Source organism: Macrotis lagotis, chromosome 4, assembly GCF_037893015.1.
Source record: "Macrotis lagotis isolate mMagLag1 chromosome 4, bilby.v1.9.chrom.fasta, whole genome shotgun sequence".
NCBI lineage: Eukaryota > Metazoa > Chordata > Mammalia > Peramelemorphia > Peramelidae > Macrotis > Macrotis lagotis.
This window is the reverse complement of record NC_133661.1, coordinates 31,916,038-31,935,036: the sequence shown is the minus strand read 5'-3', so window position 1 is coordinate 31,935,036 and position 18,999 is coordinate 31,916,038. Positions and strand designations below refer to the sequence as shown.

Here is an 18,999-nt window from a genome sequence, read left to right as displayed (position 1 = left end):
AGCCTTTGATGCCAGTGCTCTGCCACCACACAAAGAAATGCATTTGTAGGGGCAGCTAGGTGGTGCAGTGGATAGAGCCCCAGCCCTGGAGTTAGAAGGACCTGAGTTCAAATGTGGCCTCAGACACTTAATAATTGTCTAGCTGTGTGGCCTTGGGCAAGTCACTTAACCCCATTACCTTGCCCCCCCAAAAAAAACCCAAACCCAACAACCAAAAAAGAAATGTGTTTGTACATGGACCCTTTTCCCTTTTTTTGTCCTCTCTCTGGTGGTCTTGCTGGATCAAAGGGTATGCAGTTCATAGTCCTTTGGACTCAGGTCCATATAGCTCTCCAGAGCCGCTGGATCAGTTCACAACTCCACCAACAGTGCGTCCTGTCCCAGTTTTCCCACCTCCTCTCCAGCATCCCATGTTTTCCTCTTTTTGTCACATTAGCCTCCCTGTGATGGATGGGAGGTGGTACCTTAGATTTATTTTAATTTACATTTCTCTAAGTAGTAATCTAGAGTATTTTTCCATCTGACTCTCGATAGCTTTGGTTTCTTTCCAGGAAACTGCTTATTTTTTAGCCTTTGACCATTTATGAATTGAGGACCTCCCATGTATTCTTAAGGGTTTAGGGGTTTTTGAACACGTAATGCCTCCTTTCTCCTTCATCATATTACAGACCCCTTAAGAAAACAACTTGTAGGGGCAGCTAGGTGGTGCAGTAGATAGAGCACCGGCCCTGGAGTCAGGAGGACCTGGGTTCAAATCCGGCCTCAGACACTTAATAATTACCTGGCTGTGTGGCCTTGGGCAAGCCACTTAACCCCATTGCCTAGTAAAAACTAAAAAAAAAGAAAACTTGTGACTTTGCTCTTGTCTCCTTTGCTCGGATCGGAGCTCGCCTCCTGGGGCTCCGGGGCTGCAGATCATCTCCCTGCCATCTGAGTTGGACAAGGCTTCGAGGTGAGAGTCTCCTGGCCTAGGGCAGTGGAGCAGCTGTGATTCCGGATCTAGGCCAGCGGTGACAGCTGCCCAGGTCTCCAGCTGGCAAGAGGCTTGATTTGAATCCTGGATATTGGGCTCAGGTTCCCGCTCTGCTTCTCAGGGCTCAGTTCTTTTCCCCAGTGCTGCTTAAAGAATTCAGACCCCAATCTCTCCATTTTCTCCCCCCTTCCCTTCCCTTCCTTCCAAGAGAGAAGTGTGTTATTAAGCACCTCCTCCTCCTGCCCTCTGGGCGCTCACCTTCCAAAGGATGAGGCAGTGTGGACCTGTGGGGGGGTCAGGGAGGAGTCAAAGGGAAGGTAGACTTGAGGTGAAGGGAAGGAGAGGGAGAAGGGAGAGCCTGGGGGGGCGAGCCCTGCCCCTCCAGAGGGCACGCCTGCCCCATGTCTGCCAATTCAGGGAGGTTGCCTTCCCTTGAAAGAGGGGAGCCCACGGACCAGTGTGTGTGGCCTGATCTTCCCAGGGTCCAAGAAGCCTTTGACCATCACAGCTCCATCTACTGGCTACTTTGGGCCAGCCCCCCTCTGGTTGAGGGGGGCAGGTACAGACCAGAAGTCATCCCTGTCGGGATCTTTGATTATTCTGATTGTTTGGGCCATGGCTGTTGTTGTCAGCCTGCTTGTGTCGCCCCGTGCACTGAAGGAGGGGAAGGAGAAGGGCTCCAGGGGTCTGGGCCTAGGGCCTCGCCCCACCTGGGAGCTTAACAAATGGGGGTTGTTGAGCCTCCTTGAGGAGGAAGGTGTCGAGCTTGCCCCTGCTGAATGCGAGGCTACACCTTGGCTCACGTTGTGGTTGTCGGCCAGTCGTTCTCAGGCACGGCTGACTCTTCCTACCACGCTGGGGGGTTTCTTGGCAAAGATCCTGGAGCAGTTTGCCATTCACTTCTCCAGCTCATTGGACAGATGAGGAAGCTGAGGCAAACAGGGTGAAGTGAGAAGTGTCTGAGGCTGGATTTGAACTCAGGGAGAGAAGTCTAGCTTCCATCTCCTCTTGGGGGCTACTGAAATATAGCTTATAGAAGGGTACGTCCTTGGCACCCCGGGTCCCCGAAGACACAATGACTCTGGAAGCTGCCATCGACCAGTCACCCCTCTGCCCTCCTTCCTGTCTCCCTGAGCTCCTGCCAGTCATTTCCAACCCTCCCGGCCCCCCATATCAAAGCAGGAGACCTCAGGTGACAGTGGATGGGACTTTGTCCACCTGTAGTCTCCACCTTCCCCTCCTGTGGGACCTGGCACCCCTCTTCCTCCTTTCCTCCCTCTCTCCTACACATTGGCCATTGCTCAGGCTTGCTCTGCTCTGTGGTCGCTGGGGGTGTGGGTTCTGCCTGCTTTTACCCTTTGTTGGCTCCAACAGGTTTTCCCGTGCTTCTTCTTTGTAGTCATTGTTTCTTAGGTCGCAGGCACATTCCAGTATGTTTAGATCCCAATCAGCAGACACCATCTTGTTTCTAGTTCTCCGATCCAGCCAGGAGAATCACCAAGGAATGTTTTGTTATTCTGGCACCACTCTTCCTTGACTCTACCTACCCCAGAGGTATATGCCCAGATTGCTAAGTGGAAGCGTGCTCTGTCCTGTCTGCCCTTAATGACCCCCCGACCCAGGCTCGCCGTGGTGCCGGGCCACCCATCCTCTTTTCCATTACTTCTCTGTAGAGATTGAGCCTGAGACTCATTTACTGGAGAAGCAGGCATGTTTAAACCGGTTCTCCCCTCCACTGCTGTGGAGCCTCAGCCCAACAGTGACTTCTAATTAGGTCTTCATTGGGATTACCAAGATAATGTTTGCCAACCTCCCTGCCCTTCTGCATCGAAGGATGCCTTTAATGATACGAAGCCTGCCGTTATTCAAGGTGTTAGGTCGTGCCTCTTGCCTGTCTTATAGTAACAATCGTGATTACAAGGATAACTATTCTTTGTGCTACTAGCGCCAGCCTCCAAGGACCACATAGTCTAATGTGGCAAAGAAAAAAGTGATGCTTTTAGAGGGAAGGGGCAGCCAGGTGGCCCAATAGACCTGGAGTCAGAAAGACTCATCTTCCCGAGTTCAAATCTGGCCCTGGACGTGTCCTTGCTGTGTGACCTGGGTGGGTCATTCACCCTGTTTGCCTCCAGTATCTCTGCCAAGAAAACCCCAAGTGGCGCAATGCAGAATTGACCATGACTGAACAACAAAAGAATAGAGGGCAAAGTCTTTGATTTAAAGTCAAAGGACTGGAGTTTGAATTCTGGGTTTGCTACCTGTACCATTGTGGGCAAATCATTTAATTTCCAGAGCCTTAGTTTCCCCTTTTGTAGACTGAAGGGTATGGAATATATCATTTCTGATAGTCTCTTTCAACCCTGCCATTTGTATCCTGTGTTCCATAGTCCCTTCTACTGCTGACATTTTGTGTTCTCAGGTGCCACCCAACCTGGTCCGTTGTGCCTCAGTGCCTCTCTCGACATTGTTCTAGATTCATCACCCTCGTCGTGAAGCTTCTTGAAATGTGTTACCTAGACCTGAACGCAGTGGGAGCACTATAAAGGCCTGTGCCCCTCCCAGGTCTTCTCTGACCCTAACCCCCCAAACACAGGGGCGCTTGGACTCTGAGCCTCTTGGACTTCCTTTCCTCCCTCGCCTCTCCTCCTCCCTCCCCTCATTCTTGTTTTTCTTTAAAGATGATTGCCTAGTATAGTGGAAGGAGCTCAGGACTGGAAAGGTGGGCAGCTAGAGCGCATGGTGGACAGAGTGCTGGCCTGGAGGGAGGAGGACTCCTTGAGTTCAAATCCTGCCTCAGACACTTACTAGCTGAGTGACCATGGGCAAGTCACTTCACTTTGTTTACCTCAGTTTCCTCATCTGTAAAATAACCTGGAGTAAAGGGCCAATTGCTCCTGGGTCTCTGCCAAAAGAACCCCCAAATGGAATCACAAAGAATTGGATATAACTGATACAGTAACATGAAGGAAGGGAAGGAGGGAGGAAGGAAGGAAAGGAAAGGAAGGGAGGAAGGCCGGCTGGCTTAACTGTCTCCCTTGTGCCCTTCACCCATATGAACTCATTTAAAGCTGTTTTGGTTCTCATTTACTTTTTTTTTTTTTTTTAGGTTTTTGCAAGTCGAATGGGGTTAAGTGGCTTGCCCAAGGCTAGGTAATTCTTAAGTGTCTGAGGTCAGATTTGAACTCAGGTCCTCCTGACTCCAGGGCTGGTGCTCTATCCACTACGCCACCTAGCCGCCCCTCTCATTTATGTATGAGAAAAATGAGGCAAACAGAGGTGAAGCAACTGCCTAGGGTCAATGCCTGAAGCTGAGTTTGCTCCCCGGCCCCCAGCTCTCCGGCCTGCAGTTTGGGCACTGCCTCCGGGCTCTTCTCATGGCCCTGACGGCTGCTGCTTGGGGCAGGGCAGGGGAGGGACTCCCTCTGGGCTCTGCCCCCACTCTCTGTGACTCCGGGTCCCACTGTCCTCTTGCTGCAGACTTGGCCGAGTGCAAGCTCGTCTCCTTCCCCGTGGGCATCTACAAAGTCCTCCGGAACGTTGCTGAGCACATTCGCCTCATCGTCTTGGCCAACAACGAGCTCCAGTCCCTCACCAGCAGGTTCATGACCACATTCAGCCAGCTCCAAGGTAGGTGCCCAGGCAGTTGGGGGAATCCTGTTCTCCCCTTCCAGGGTGCTTGTGGGGTGCCCCAGTATCTCAGGACTAGGGCTCCAGTCCTACCTCCACCACCTTCCAGCTCCATGAGCTTGGCTGCATCACTTTAGTCAGTCAACAATTTAAAAATTATTTTTGTTTCATTAAATGTTTCCCAACACACATAACACATTTTCACAATCATTTCTTAAAATTTTGAGTTCCAAGTTCTGTCTCGACCTTCCTCAGCCCCTCCTCCTCCTTCAGAAGGCAAGCCATCAGCTCTTGAACTCCAGTTTCTTGGGCTGACAAATGAGGGACTTGGATTCCAAGGCCTGGGGGTCCCTTTGGACTTTCAAACTGCTCCTGTGGTCATGATTTTCAGAACAAAGTTGGGGGAGAGCAGGGGGCAGAAGGGTGGGTTAGGCAGGCCAGCCTTGGGGACAGGATAGGAAGGAGCATGGCACAGACCATGGGAGCCCGCTGTCCCCCCACCCCTGGGCCCTCAAGTGGGTGCCCCCCCGGCTTTAGTCCAGCCCAGTGTCCACACGCCAGCATCCACACAGATCTCGCTGTGGACCCGTCATTGCTTGCTGTGTACTAGAGGATGTGGCTCACGCAGGGTCCCGGGGCAGCCTTGGACCCCTAGAAGAGTTCATTCTGCTTTGCTGGGATTAGGAAAAGCTCCCCAAGACTAAACATGGGACAGCCCGGAGGGGCTGCCGGGGCAGGGGGTGCTCCCTTCTGTTCTGGAGTCAGCCCTGGAGGCCAAGGCTCCTCTACAGCATCCATTCAAACTTGTTCTGTGAAGGGGCCTTGGCCCATGTAAGGTTTGGAGCTTCAGGTCATGTCCTAGATGGGGATGGCCCTAGCACTGGGAGGCCTGGCATGGACCCTGCTGTCTCTGCCAATTGGCGTCGTTCTTCTGCTGCCCCATTTGAATTCACCACCACTGTTGGGGGACTGGGGTTGTATGTAGCCTTTCTCTACTGTGGCCACTGAACGTAGGTGTTCAAGAAGCTGGGACTCGAACCTGGGTCCCGACTCCTGGACCTTGGCTTCACTGCAACCCCTGCCCTCAGTTCCACTTGCAGGGTTTCCATCCTCCGGCTGGGCCATCCATGGCCCTTGTTCAGGCCTTTGCTTATTGCTCTGTAGGGAGGGATGAGGCAGCCAGAAGGCAGGTGCTGCTTGGGATGCAGAGGACCCCAGATTGAGAGTGGGCATAGATTTGACAGATGAGGTGATGTGTCCAGGACTGCCCAACTAAGAAGTGTCAGAGGCAGGATTTGAGCCAGAGTCCTTCTACCTACAAGTCTACCACTGTCGCCTCTGTCCAGTTCAGCCTGAACACATGTTCCAAGCACTGAGTGGGATGCTCAGGATGCAGTGGCAGGAGTCAAATGACCCCTTTCTTCAAGGAATTCACAGAGAATGTCTGTAGGGGCACCTGGGCCTGGAATCAGACTGACCTGAGTCCAGATTTGGTCCCAGATACATAAGAGCTGGGGGACCCTAGGCAAGTCACTTCACTTCTGTTTGCCTTACCCTACCAGAGGAGGAAAGGGCCCCCCACTCATGAAAACCCCATGAGCAGCATTAGTTGATAGGGTCCATGGAGACAGCCACAGCTCAAGACCATGGGTGGCGGTTATTGCCTTGTACCAAGTTGTTCTGTCACACACATACATACACCCCCACACACACATACACACACCATACACATGCACCACATGCCTGCATGCCACACACACACATCACATACACACATACATTACAAACATACACCACACACACACTTCATTTTCTAGATGAGGAAGCAGAGGCCAAGATAGGTGAAGTTGTACCTGGCTCTCTATTTGGAATAGCAGTAGGAGACGGTGAAAGCTGCCTTGTATCATGGGCCTTGTGCCAGGACTGTCTGCCTCTTCCCAAATGCTCTCTCCATATTTGCCTCATTTTTGCCTGATGTCTGAAAACCCTAATTATGGCTAATTCCCTTGACTTTAGGCTCTGTTCTCTTTGTAAATGTCAGTGGTCCAGAGAGAGGCAGCTTTAAGCCTCATTATCTTCACATTAATGAATTGATCAGATTCTTTCTCCAGAGAGACAGTTTGGACGGTGGTACAGGGGAAATGCTCTGAGAGGATTGCACGCTTTCCACCCCTGATCACTTGGGGCTGTTGGGTCATCCACTTGTGGTGGCTGCAGGGGCCTAGTCCCGTATGTGGAGCCTATTCTGGGGCCTGGGGTCTTTGGGATAGAGGCTGTTAATTGGAACCAGTCCATTTTAAAAGAAAGTCATGATAGAAACTGCAGGGTTCCATCTATATGTATAAATTATATGTATAGGACACCCCCCCCCCCCAGGAAAGAGTGCAAGGGGCTGGCTTAAGAAAGGAAGAGTGCTCCTTCTCCATTAGAGAAGCTTTTCAAGGCAGCTCAGTGACAGTGCCCTGAGCCCTGGGCCTGGAGTACAGATTGAGCCAAATCACGCTTAGCTGGGCGACGCTTTACCTGCCTGTTTCTTTCTCTCAGCACCTGCTGCCCAGGGTTGTGGTGAGGATCACATGAGGTAGTAATAGTCACATACTTAGCGTTTTGGTAGTTTGATCTTTTGTTTGGTAGTTAGGCCTTTGATTATTTCAGTGCCCCCCTCCTCCCCTTGGTGGCTCCTTTTCATTCCCCTTTTGACTCTTTCCCTTTCAGAGGAGTTTTGCGTGGATAGACCTACAAGCTATCTTTCCCTTCTCCTGACCAGCCTCAGTCTATGCCTGAGGGGACTTTTGGATGCTGGGGGCTTCCCTTAGACCGAGTGGAACACCTCCCCCTGCCCACCTGCCTGCTGTCCCCCAGCTCCTCCATTCCTCAGATCTCTAGCTGAGTCCTGTTGTAGAAGCCACCACCTTCTGCCTCTTGGTTTTCCAAGGCTCTGGGAGAGGGAAGGTGGAGTAGAATCTCTTGGCCAGCCTTTGGTGGTTCTCTGCAATCCTGCTGCTTCATCTTATATTCACTGGGGGGGGGTGCCCACTGTTTTTCAGGATTAGGAAATTAGCCTCCTTTACTGTTAGGTCATTGAATTGTTGCATTGGCAGTGTTCTTGGTGCTCTACCACAGAGACAACTAAAATTGCTTTATATCTTGAGCATGGTCTCTCTTTTAGGCAGGTAGGTGCTTCAGTAGATGGAACATAAGACCTGGTATTAGGGAGACCTGAGTTCTGGGGCAGCTAAGTGGCACAGTGGATAGAGCAGCAGCCCTGGAGTTAGGAGGACCTGAGTTCAAATCCGACCTCAGACACTTAATAATTACCTAGCTATGTGACCTTGGGCAAATCACTTAACCCCCATTGCCTTGCACAAAAATAAATAAACTAAAAAAGGAAGACCTGAGTTTGGATCATAAGTTAGTTAATTATCTGTGTAATGCTGAGTAAGCAATTTCACCCTTATCAGCCTTGGTTTTCTCATCTTTAAAATAGGAACAAACCTACCATCCACCTGCTAGGGTGATTTGTGAGATGTTATTGATAAATGAATTTTAAAATTGTTTTTGCCTATAATTGGAAAAAATAATTTTTTTAAAAAAGAAGAAAAATTAAATTCACTGACAAGACTCCCTCAAAGACAATTCATAAAGTTTTCAGTCTTCCTATTAAAAAAAAAAAGAAGGTAGTGTCTAGACCAGAAAAATTGTTAGAGTGCAGGATGATTAATGGTAATGGTATCACCCCGGCCCCCTCCCAGGCCCAGAGAAGGGAAGAGCACAACCTCTAAGCTCCTCCATTTAGGAAAGAGTTCCTATAGCTTGTCCAGGGATGGCATTACCATGGTGTTGTCCCGGAATCTTCTCCCCCAGTAGAAGGCAGCTCCTGGGAAGAGCCTCAGCAGGGTCCCACAACTGTGGATCAAAGAAAGAACACCAGACCGAAGCAGAGAATCCTATCTGAATGCTGAGAAAGTGGAAAGAGAAAGACACTTCAGCTTCCTAGGGTATAGGTTGGTTTGTCTAACTTTGAGGGTGCCACAGAGCATGGGGCTGATGGGCAATGTTCTGGAAACTTAGGTGAGTGAAGCCAGACCTTCTACAGGAGGAGGAGGAGAGACTTGTTCCAGATGGAAGGTGGGATCTTCTGGAGGAATTTCTGCCTTGCAGCTAGCAGGGTTTGTCAGACTGAGAGGATGTTCTATGTTCAAAGACAAGAGGGAGGGAGAGGTGGCCAAATCCTTTCCATCTGTGAACGAACTCCTTGTGGACAAGAGTGGACTTGGAGCACCTTCAAACAGGCTGCAGATCTCTCCCAGCCAAGGATGAGGGGTTTTTAAAACAGTGGCTGAAAGGATCTCCTCTACAAAGTTCATTATTCATGTGATTCGTCCTCACTTTGTACTGCAAGGCCATCTGATGACTGGGGAATTTCTACAATAATGTCCAGATACTGTGAAATGATTGTGGTCCTCAATTTTTTGTCTTCAGAGTCAACAGAGTCAGATGACATTGGTTTAAATCTGAGTTTTTACCCCTGGCCAACTCTGTGACCTTGGACAAGTGACCTCTCTTTTCTGGGCTCCTTATCTGTAAAGTGAGGGGTTTATGCCGGAAGACCTCTAAGACCCTCTGCTAAATCTTTGATTCTTGCTCAGTTCAGAGATCCTTACCGACTGGGTGACCCTGGACAAATCACTTGATCTTTGGCTTTCCTCTTCTTTATAAAGGCCTTTGCGAACTGGAGTAGAAAGAACCCCCCCCCCCCCCCGCCAGATACTTTCTAGCTGTGTGATGTGGGCAAGGCTTCTGCTCTCTCGGCCTCAGTTTCCTCAGCTGTATGATGGGGATGATGGTAATGATAGTGTCTACTCCCCACCCCCAACTGTCTAGTCAGTGCATTTCACTGACCCCCAGTTACCTCCAGGACTCAAATCTAAAAATGCTCAGTTTGGCCTTCTGAGCCCTGGCCTGAAGTCCTCTGCCTCAGAGCCTTTGAGGTTCTGCTTGGGCATGGCCTTTGGCAGGAAGCCATTGGGTCTCCCCTACCTGCTCTTGTTTCCTCCCAAAATGGGCTTATTATTGCTCACAGGGAGTGTTTGTTTCTATTTCTTTCTCTGAAGGGTCTCACACAATGTAAGGGAATAGCAAGGGCTTGATGGATAGTATCTCTCCTTGTTCAGTCTCTCCTGTCCCCCAGGAATGCCATACTAATGGTAGCATAGAGAGGAACCTGCTCCCCCATTTCAGCTTCAAGCAAGTGAGTCCTACTCTGCACAAGAATGGGTGGGAACCCTGGCAAGGACAGATGTCATTTCCATGGTAGGAAGATATAGGCCAAATAATCCCACCCATTTCTACAGATCTTGAAGCTTGTCAAGCCCTAGGAGGAACAGCAGTTTTGTGGGGTAGGTTTGCACAAATTGGCATCCCTCTATTTTACAGAGGATGAAGCTGAGGCTCAGGCAGGTAAATGATGATGTACCTTTGATCACACAGCTAATCAGGTGTTGAGCTAGGCCTGGCATGGAGACGACCTAATGCTAGTGTGCTGCCTTGGTGGGCAGTGTTCTAGTGTGTGGGCACCATAGTAGAATTGCCTGAGTCTAGATTCCAGTTGGGAGTGCATATGTCCCCAGAATCTCATTGTGAAATAAAAATTTAATTTTTGACTTCTTTTCCTAAATGCAAAATAGATTTTTTTTCAGACAGGATGGACCATTAATAGCATGGGCCTAGCCACCACTGGCAATTCTCCATGAAGTGGTTACCCAGCTCACCTGACCTTTATTTCATTTTTTTATTTTTTAATTTTCCTTTATTGTTTAAATTTTATTTATTTTTTCCAATTATATACAAAGATAATTTTCAAAAACCAATTTTTTGCAAGGTTTTGAGTTTCACATTTTTCTTCCTCTCCCTTCCTTCTCCCCTCCCTCTGACAGAAAACAACCTGATATAGGTTTTACATGTATAACTGTGTTAAACATATATCCCTATTTAATGAAGTCATGAAAACAGAATCAAATCAAAAAGGGAAGGAAAAAGCTATGAGAGGGGGAAAAAAACATAATACATAAAACAAATTTTGAAAATTGAAAATAGTAAGCTTTGGTCTGTATTCAGACTCCACAGTTCTTTCTCTGGCTGTGCATGGTATTTACCATCAAAAGTCCTTCAAAATTGTCTTTGTTGAACTTCTGAGATGAGCAAGTCCATCATAGATGACCCTCTCACAATGTTGTTCTTAGCGTGTACAGTATTCTGGTTCTGTTCACCTTACTCTGCATCAGTTCATGCAAGTCTTTCCACAGTCTTCCTTCCAGACCCTACCTTTCTCTTTCATCTGGCCAAGCAAAAGTCAGGTGGCTGACTGACTCTGGTTCTAGTGAGCCACAACTCATTGACCAAACCCGGTGGGGAGGTGGGGGAGGCCCATCTAATTGCCAGAACTGAGTAAGGCTGGGTAATGTCAGTCATCAAGAGCTGGTGTCAATGACCTCTTAGTTTTGAACCTTCGTTGTTGGCTATCAGTGATAGCCAGATGGTCTTGGTTTCCCTCTTTCCTCATCTGGCTTACAGGGCCTGATTCCAAATGGGATGCCTAGGAGTTTGTTGAGCCAGACCCACATCTCAACTTCTTTGTGTATATCCAGGCAGCACACGGATATGGCTTTCACCATGGGGAACCCTTGGAGCCGAATGATGGCACTGCCATGTCCGTTAGCCTTCTTACGGTGTTCTGATGCCCTTGTCTGGTTTGACTTCTGTCCCTAATTTGTACTTGATTTCCCCAACTCTTCCTTCAGGTCTCAGCTCAAGCCCCACCTTTGGGAGAAATCTTTCTGCACTCCTCTTATGCTCAAGCCCTCCTTCAAGCTTGCCTTTGATTCATCCTGTGGATAGCTCTTGTTTGTACAGATCTATTCACTCACTACACTCCTTTAAATGAGGGACTCTTTTTCCCTTTCTTTGTACCCTTAGGACTTGGTAAACCATGAGACCCCCGGAAGTGACTTGCCCAAGGTCACACAGGAAGTGACAAAAGCAGAATTTGACTCAAACTCCATCATCTTCCCATAGCAACACACTGTCTCTTCACACTGGAAAATTCATGGTTATTTTCCATGTAAAGTTGTGATTGTGTGTGGAGAGCTCTGGGCTTCCAGCTTCCTAGGCGGTGTTCTTTCCTCTAATCCAAGCTGCCTCTCTCAGCAGGGCTACAATTACTTCTCAGATTCATATAGTGAGAATAGCCCTGAGGTAACCTTATGTCTTTCTTCTAAAGGCCTCTTCTTTTTTTATTTTTTGATTAAGTGGATTTTTTTTCTAATTAACAACCACTTATTTTTCTCTCCCATCTATCCCTTCTTTACTGGGGAAAAAAAAGAAAAGAAAAATCCTATTAAATACATGTAGCCAAGCAAAACAGTCTTCTATTAATCAATCAACAAGTATTGAGCACCCGAACCCCTGCTGGCTGCCAGGCAGGGTGCCAGGGTCTAGAGATAGAAAAACAAAGAAGGAATCAATCCCTGCTCCTAAAGAACATACCTTCTGATTGGGGAGGGACCATGGAAAGTCTCTATGGTACAAAGTTAATAAATACCAAGATAATCAAAGGACTGTCTGTTTCATCTTCACAATCTGAGTGAAGGAAGTAGCTCAGATACCATTGTCCTGGTTTTATAATAGTGGAAAATAAAGCATAGGTATTGAAAGGAAAATATTTGTTAGAGCTTCATCCTAATCAGGCAGACACAGGAAAATGAGGTAAAAGGTAATTTCTCATTATGTATAGTTATCGGCATAGTCATTGAATGGGCCAAAATTCTGACTCAAATTGATCTCAACCTTTTACGTATATGTGTATTTATTTTTTAAAGTTTTTTTAATGTCATTTTTTCCAATTTCATACAAAGATAGCTTTACATATTCTTTTTCTAAGCTTTTGAGTTCCACATTTTTCTACCTCCCTCCCTTCCCTCCTCCCTCCCCATGACAGCCAGTAATCTGATGATATAAGTTATACATGGGTAGTCATGTTTAACATATTTCCATTTTGATCATGTTGTGAAAGAAGAATCAGAACTAAAGGGAAAAAAACCCCTTGAGAAAGAAAAAAACATAAAACAAGTTTTAAAAAGTGAAGATAGTCTGCTTTGGTCTGCATCTCTGAATGTGTCTGGTATTTTCCATCCTAAGTCTTTTGTTTGCTTGTTTGTTTTTTAGTGGGGGGTTTTTCAAGGCAGTGGGGTTAAGTGGCTTGCCCAAGGCCACACAGCTAGGTCATTATTAAGTGTTTGAGGCCACATTTGAGCTCAGGTACATCTGACTCCGGGGCCAGTGCTCTATCCACTGTACCACCTAGGTGCCCTACAAGTTTTTTTAAATCATCCTTGATCACTGAATTTTAGAGAGGAGTTGTGTCTACCATAATTGTTCATCCTCTGGTGGTGTTGTTGTTATGGATGATGTTCTCCTGGTTCTGCTGACTTCAGCCAGCATCCATCCAGGCTTTTCTGAAGTTCGCCCACTCCTAGTTTCTTACAGAACAGTGGTGCTCCATTGCATTCCTATGGGACAGTTTGTTCAGCCATTCCCCAATGGATGGACATCCCCTCAATTTCCAGGTCTTTGTCACTACAAAAGGAGCTGCTGTGAATAATTCTGAATGTGTGAATCTTCCCCTTTTTTTGTGATCTCTTTGGGATACAGCCCTAGCAGTGGTATTGCCGGATCACAAGGGTTGTAGAGTTTTACTGCCCTTTGGGCCTTTTTATTGCCATTTTAAAGACAATTTTGTCTTTAAATTTCCAAGGGGTGGGCAATTGCTTGCATCTATGTGGAGTTTACTCTCCAGGAGGATGCTCATTTCTAAAAAAGGATCAGAACATGCTTGGGGCTTCTCTTCCCTGCTCTTGGTTCAACACCACTGTAGACCTCCTCAGGGAGAGTTGTTCCTATCCCTGTGCAGCCCCTCCCCTTCCAGAGGCCTGTCACCTCTCCTTGGTGGGAGGGATGGGAAGTCCTGCAAGTTCATTCCACTTAGCTCATCACCCATCTATACAATAGTGCAGTGGTTGTGGTTGAGTCCTTTCAGTCATATCTGACTCTCTCTGCCCCCATTTGGGGTTTTCTTGGCAGAGGTCTTGCCATTTCCTTTTGTTTTAGGTTTTTACAAGGCAAATGGGGTTAAAGTGACTTGCCCAAGGCCACACAGCTAGGTCATTATTAAGTGTCTGAGGACGGATTTGAACCCAGGTACTCCTGACTCCAGGGCCAGTGCTTTAGCCACCTAGCCGCCCCGCCATTTTCTTCACTCACTCATTTTATAGATGAGTAAACTGAGGCAAACAGGGTGAAGCAACTTGCCCAAGGACACCCAGCTAATAGAACCTGAGACCGGAATTAAACTCAAGGGGATGAGTCTTCCTGACTCCGGGCCTGATCCTCTGGCCACAGTGGTGCCAACTGCCGCCCTAATTCAGGAGTGGGAGAGGACCATAGAAACTTGACCAAGGTCACTCAGGAAGGAGAGGACAGCTTTGTCCTATCATCCAGCCATTGTGGGAGTGGGAGGAGCCTTTCTGTCTCCTCCTCTCAAACTGCAGATGGCTTTTAGAATTCATGGAAAATACGGAGACTTCCATCCACTGGGGTGTGTGGTAAATATATGCAAATACAGAGCACATGAGCACATGCCAATCAGCCCCATGGGACTGATGGGAGAAGGCACAAATCTCTGCAAAGGAGCACGATTAGGATGTGGAGAGGCAATTAAGATAAAGTAAGGATGGGAAATGAGAGTCTCTGGAAGAAGCCTGGGGAACGGCAGGAGCAACTGCCCCGTGGCTGAGCCTTCCTGCACACAGAGGCCCAAGCGCTCTACCCAGTGACTCTCTGACCTGGTCACTCCCCCCACTCATAGCACTAAGGGGGCTTTAGAAGATGGCAGGTGAGAGACAGACTCCTGTGAAGACTCCTCAACAACTCAATGCTCCTGGAGGTCATGCAGTCCAAACCTGTCATTTTATAGACAAGGAAACTGAGGCCTAGTGGGTTTGGGACTCCTAGAGATGGTAAGCAGTAGAGACCCTAAGGAGGGGCCAGTGAGCCCTTCAGAACTCTGGTTTGGGCCCAACTATCCTGGTTTCCAGATATGTGACTCTTGCTATGACACCATAGATGGCTTCCAAAGAGGAATCTTTAGGTGAATTCCTTGACCCAGCTTAGTTAGCCCAGCCTCCTGCTTGAAGGATAAGTGATAAATTCCTGCCACTGTAGCATTGAAGGGCCTCTTTAATCTGGCTTTATTGGAACTTTTCAAACTTAGTCACTTTGAAAGTATTTATTCGCTAAAATGCACAAAAGGCCACCCCTTCCCTCATGGAACTCATGATCTGATGGAGGTGGCAAGCAAACACACACTAAATAAGAAATGATTAATAAAGGGAAGGTGCTGGAGTTGAGAGGCTGGGGAAAGCTTCCTGTTGAAGGTAAGGTTTTAGTTGGGACTTAATGGAAGCCAGGGAGGTCAGTAATGGGAGTAGAAAAGGGTGGGCATTGCTAGCATGGGGGATGGCCAGAGAGATGGCCCTTGACTGTGGACAGAGTGCAAGAGCGGGAAAGGGAAAGACAGGGTGGGACCAGGTTGTGAAGTTTCAAACCCCTGTGAGATAATTTTGAATGTGTTCCCAGAGGTCTTAAGGAGGGCCTCAGACTTAGGAGCTTATTAAGGAGGGGAGGGCACAGTCAGAGCCGAGGGTTGATTCTGTCCCTTTGGAGGCTGAATGGAAGATGGATTGGAATGGGGAAAGACTCCCCAAAGGTGAGATCAGTCATCTAAGAGTGAGGTGGTAAGGGTCTGCACTGAGTGGGGACCTGTGTTAGAGAAGAGTAAGGGATAGGTTCGAGACAGGGTGCAAAGATGAAATCCTCAACCCTTGGCCAAATCTTGGATGTGTGTGGGGGCAAGAGATGGTAAGGAGTCTAGACTGACTTCTTGGTTGGGAGCATGGGAGCCTGGCAAGATGGTGCTGCCCTCCACAGTCATAGGGAAGGTGATGGGGATGCTTAGGGGGGAAAGCTCCTAAGTTCTGGTTTGGGTGTATTGAATTTGTGATGTCTGAAAGGCAGCCAGAGGTGTGGAGTTGGAGGTCAGTGGAGAGAGTGGGGCAAGAAAGGCAGGCTTGAGAATCATTAAATCCATGAGAGCTGGTGAGATGAGTGACCAAGGAAAGCAATAGTGACAGAAGAGTCAGGGAGGGGAGAGGAGGAAGAGCAGAGGAGAGGAGAAGAGGGAAGGGGGAGAGGAGAGGAGGGGCCAGGACAAAGCCCTGGGGGACACCTACACCTTGGGTTTTGGGGGTATTATCTGGATGAGAACCCAGCAAAGGAGACTGAGCAGAAGCTGCTGGAGAGGAGAGAGAGGGAGTGGTGACCTGAAAAGAAGAGAGAAGAGAGTATGAAGTATGAGAGGGTGACCGACCATGTCAAGGGCTGAGGAGAATAAGGAGGGAGAAAGGCCTTGGCTTTGGCACCTAAGTGACCATTAGTAACTTTGGAGAGAGCAGCAGGGGGTGGGGAGGGAATGATAAGGTTGGAAGCTGATTTCAGGAGTTCATTAGAGTGAGAGGAGAGCTAGTCGAGGCCCCAACTGTAGTCAACTGGATGCTCGGCAACTGGAGTCAAGAAGATCTGAGTTCCAATCCAGCCTCAGACCCTTAGGAACTCTGTTTGTCTGTCTCAGTCTGTAAACTGGAAAGAAGCAGAGCGCCTGGATCCTGATGGTGTGAAGGGTCATAGGCTCTGACTAAAGGCAGGTTTCCTTCTTCAGGAGACTGCTCTTCAGTCTTCTAGGAAGCTAATGTTAAGTACCTGCCATCAGCTAGGCTCTATGCCAAGCCCTGGAAATGCCAAGAAGGGCCAGCAGCCCTGCTAGAAGTGCATTGTTGCCCTGGCACATTGGGAAGGAGCCCGATAGAGCCTTCTGAGTCACAGAGTGATGTGGGAGGAGATGGTAAATGATACAGAGAGCCCATGCATCCAAAGAGATCACATTAATGAAAACCATTATGGTTTCCCAACCCGGCACAAGTGGGAAACCTTGGAAGCATCCTTGGGAAGTTTCTGGAGAAGATATTTCACCTGCTCTTCTGAGAGTTTGACAAGGCCAGGCTGCCAGGCTATGGTTGGCGTGGTGAGAAGAGAGCCAGGCTGGGGATAGTTGAGAATCGTTCATTTGGAGCTGTGAGACCCTGGCTGAGTCATGGAACCTCTCCATGCTCCAGATTCAGAGGAACCAGAAAAGCCAACAGTGCCTGGCCATCCAGAACTGTCATTCTACTGACTGTTGACAGAAAGAGGAGCTTCATGATTCTGATTTCTGTCTGACCAGCTTTCTTAGGGAATGACACCAAAGCCATTGAAGTTGGGCCTTTTAACCCAGCCAGGGGGATCCCAAGTTTTCTTTCTGAGTCATTCTTGGTTCCTTAGGCATCAACAGAGATGACCTTTACTGAACTGGAAATGCCTCGGAGCAGTTAGTGGACCTGGGACGTGGATGCTTAATGAATGGTGATTGATTGATCGTGCCCACAAGTCCAGGAGCTGGGACATCATGCTGTGGTCTGAGTCCTCCTGCCCTGGTGAAACTCTGCCTAGAGGTCAGGGTCTGCCTTGATCAACATGCTAAAAAAGTAAACATCAGAAACTGCGCAAGCCCATCTGCTCTTTGTGGTAATGAGGAGAGAGAGAGAGATGCTCAAAAAGGCAGCAGCCCACTGTGAGTGGATGGGGTGGGGGGGCATCGTTGCCAGGCAACCCGCCTGCATCAGAGTTTGCATCAGAGATGGCGGCAGCCTCCTAAAATGTCAGTCGGGAGGCCTAAGGTTTTGAGCCGAGAGAGTGAGAAGGACCTTAAGCAGAGTGGCTCAGGAAGACCCAGCCTCAGAGCCCACTCAGCCCAGACACTTCCTCTGTGGGACCCTGGGCAAGTCCCTTATGCTCTGCCAGCCTCAGTTCCCTCATCTATAAAATGGAGGACAATTAGAGCATCCACCTCCCAGGACTGTGTGGAGGATCTAAGGAGCCAATAGAAGTAAAGGGCTTGGTAAACATCAGCTCCTACTGTCATTATACATCGATCGTTCAGCATCAGACTGCAGCAGTATAGTGAGTGACCTGTCCCAGGACCATGTCTTACTGTACCCTGAGAAAAAAAGATGACAATTGTACAGTAATATCAGTCATTCATCAATTATGCTTTAATGTTATTATCATTATTACCATTAATCATGTCAGATCTGGAGGGCATCTTAGAGCAAGTGGCTTGGTCAGAGTGTGCTGAATCTGAGGAGAGGAACCCTCCTGGGGTTCTGACACTTACTGCTAAGAGGACCTTAGACAATGTATCTTTAAAAATGAGGGAATTTGTACCATTCCTAAAAGTATGGGTTCACAGAGATGGTCAGAGCTTGGAGAGCCCTTAGGACATTGGAAGGGTCTCAAGAACAAGACATGCCTTAACTGGAGGGGATCTTAGAAGTCATTCGTGCCAAACATCTTATTGTACAGATAAATAAACTGAGACCCATGTCAGTTGATGACTTGTCAGTGCCTGAGCCAGGCCCAGTTTTGGTGCCCACCCCAGCAGAGGATGGGGGGTCTCTGATCATATCTATGTAATCCTATCTGATCATATCTGTGTGACTGAGGTCCCTTCTAGTGTCAAGTCCAGTGTCCCGTCCTGCTTCCAGAGTCACTACCTGTTCCATCAAGGGCCTGCCTAGACCTCCCAGTGGAGTGGGAGGGGCCAATTAAAGCTGAAACGGGGAGAGCCCCCTTTGGTTTTTGGCAGAACCTTGTGACCATGTGTTGACAGGGGCTGGCTGTGAGGAGATCTCCCCTCCAGAGCATTCCAGCCTTCTTCCTTGCTCTTTGTCCACTGATGACAGACGAAAAATTTAAGGAAATCTGCCCTGGTGACTGTGAAGGAAGACACGATGTGGCCTAATGTCAGGATAGCCACCTTCTGGGACCTTGCTGTCAGTCAGCATTTATGAAGCCCTTACTGTGTGCCAGTGGTTCAGGGTACAAAGAAAGGCCAAGGTCAGAGCCTGCTGCAGGCGCTCCCAAGCTAATTCACACCACCCCCGTTTCTATCCTCCAGGCGTCCATGATTCAGCCTCGCCACTCCTTCCTGTTGCAGTCACTTAGCTGACAGGTCTCATCCATCCTCTCCCGATGCTAGCTCCCACACACCTGGCTCCTCTCCCCTCAGACTCAGACAAATGGCTCAGGCTCCTGGGTCCTCCCGCCTCCCATCTGGCCCCCTTCCGGTCCATCCTCAGCACTACTGCTTAAGAGTGGAGACGTGCACTTGCAGGATTGATTTGTTAAACCCA

The 18,999-nt window shown here is 48.6% G+C and overlaps 1 protein-coding gene across 4 annotated transcripts in view; it reads left to right on the top strand.

Annotated features, from left to right (window-relative positions):
* Positions 1–18,999, top strand: part of LRRC20 (leucine rich repeat containing 20) — a 68,257-nt gene that overhangs the window by 17,824 nt on the left and 31,434 nt on the right. For all 4 annotated transcript variants that reach the window (XM_074232454.1, XM_074232453.1, XM_074232455.1 and 1 more), the window contains one exon: positions 4,451–4,600. In XM_074232454.1, the coding sequence (XP_074088555.1) occupies positions 4,451–4,600 (150 nt within the window). The remainder of the gene's footprint in view (positions 1–4,450; positions 4,601–18,999) is intronic.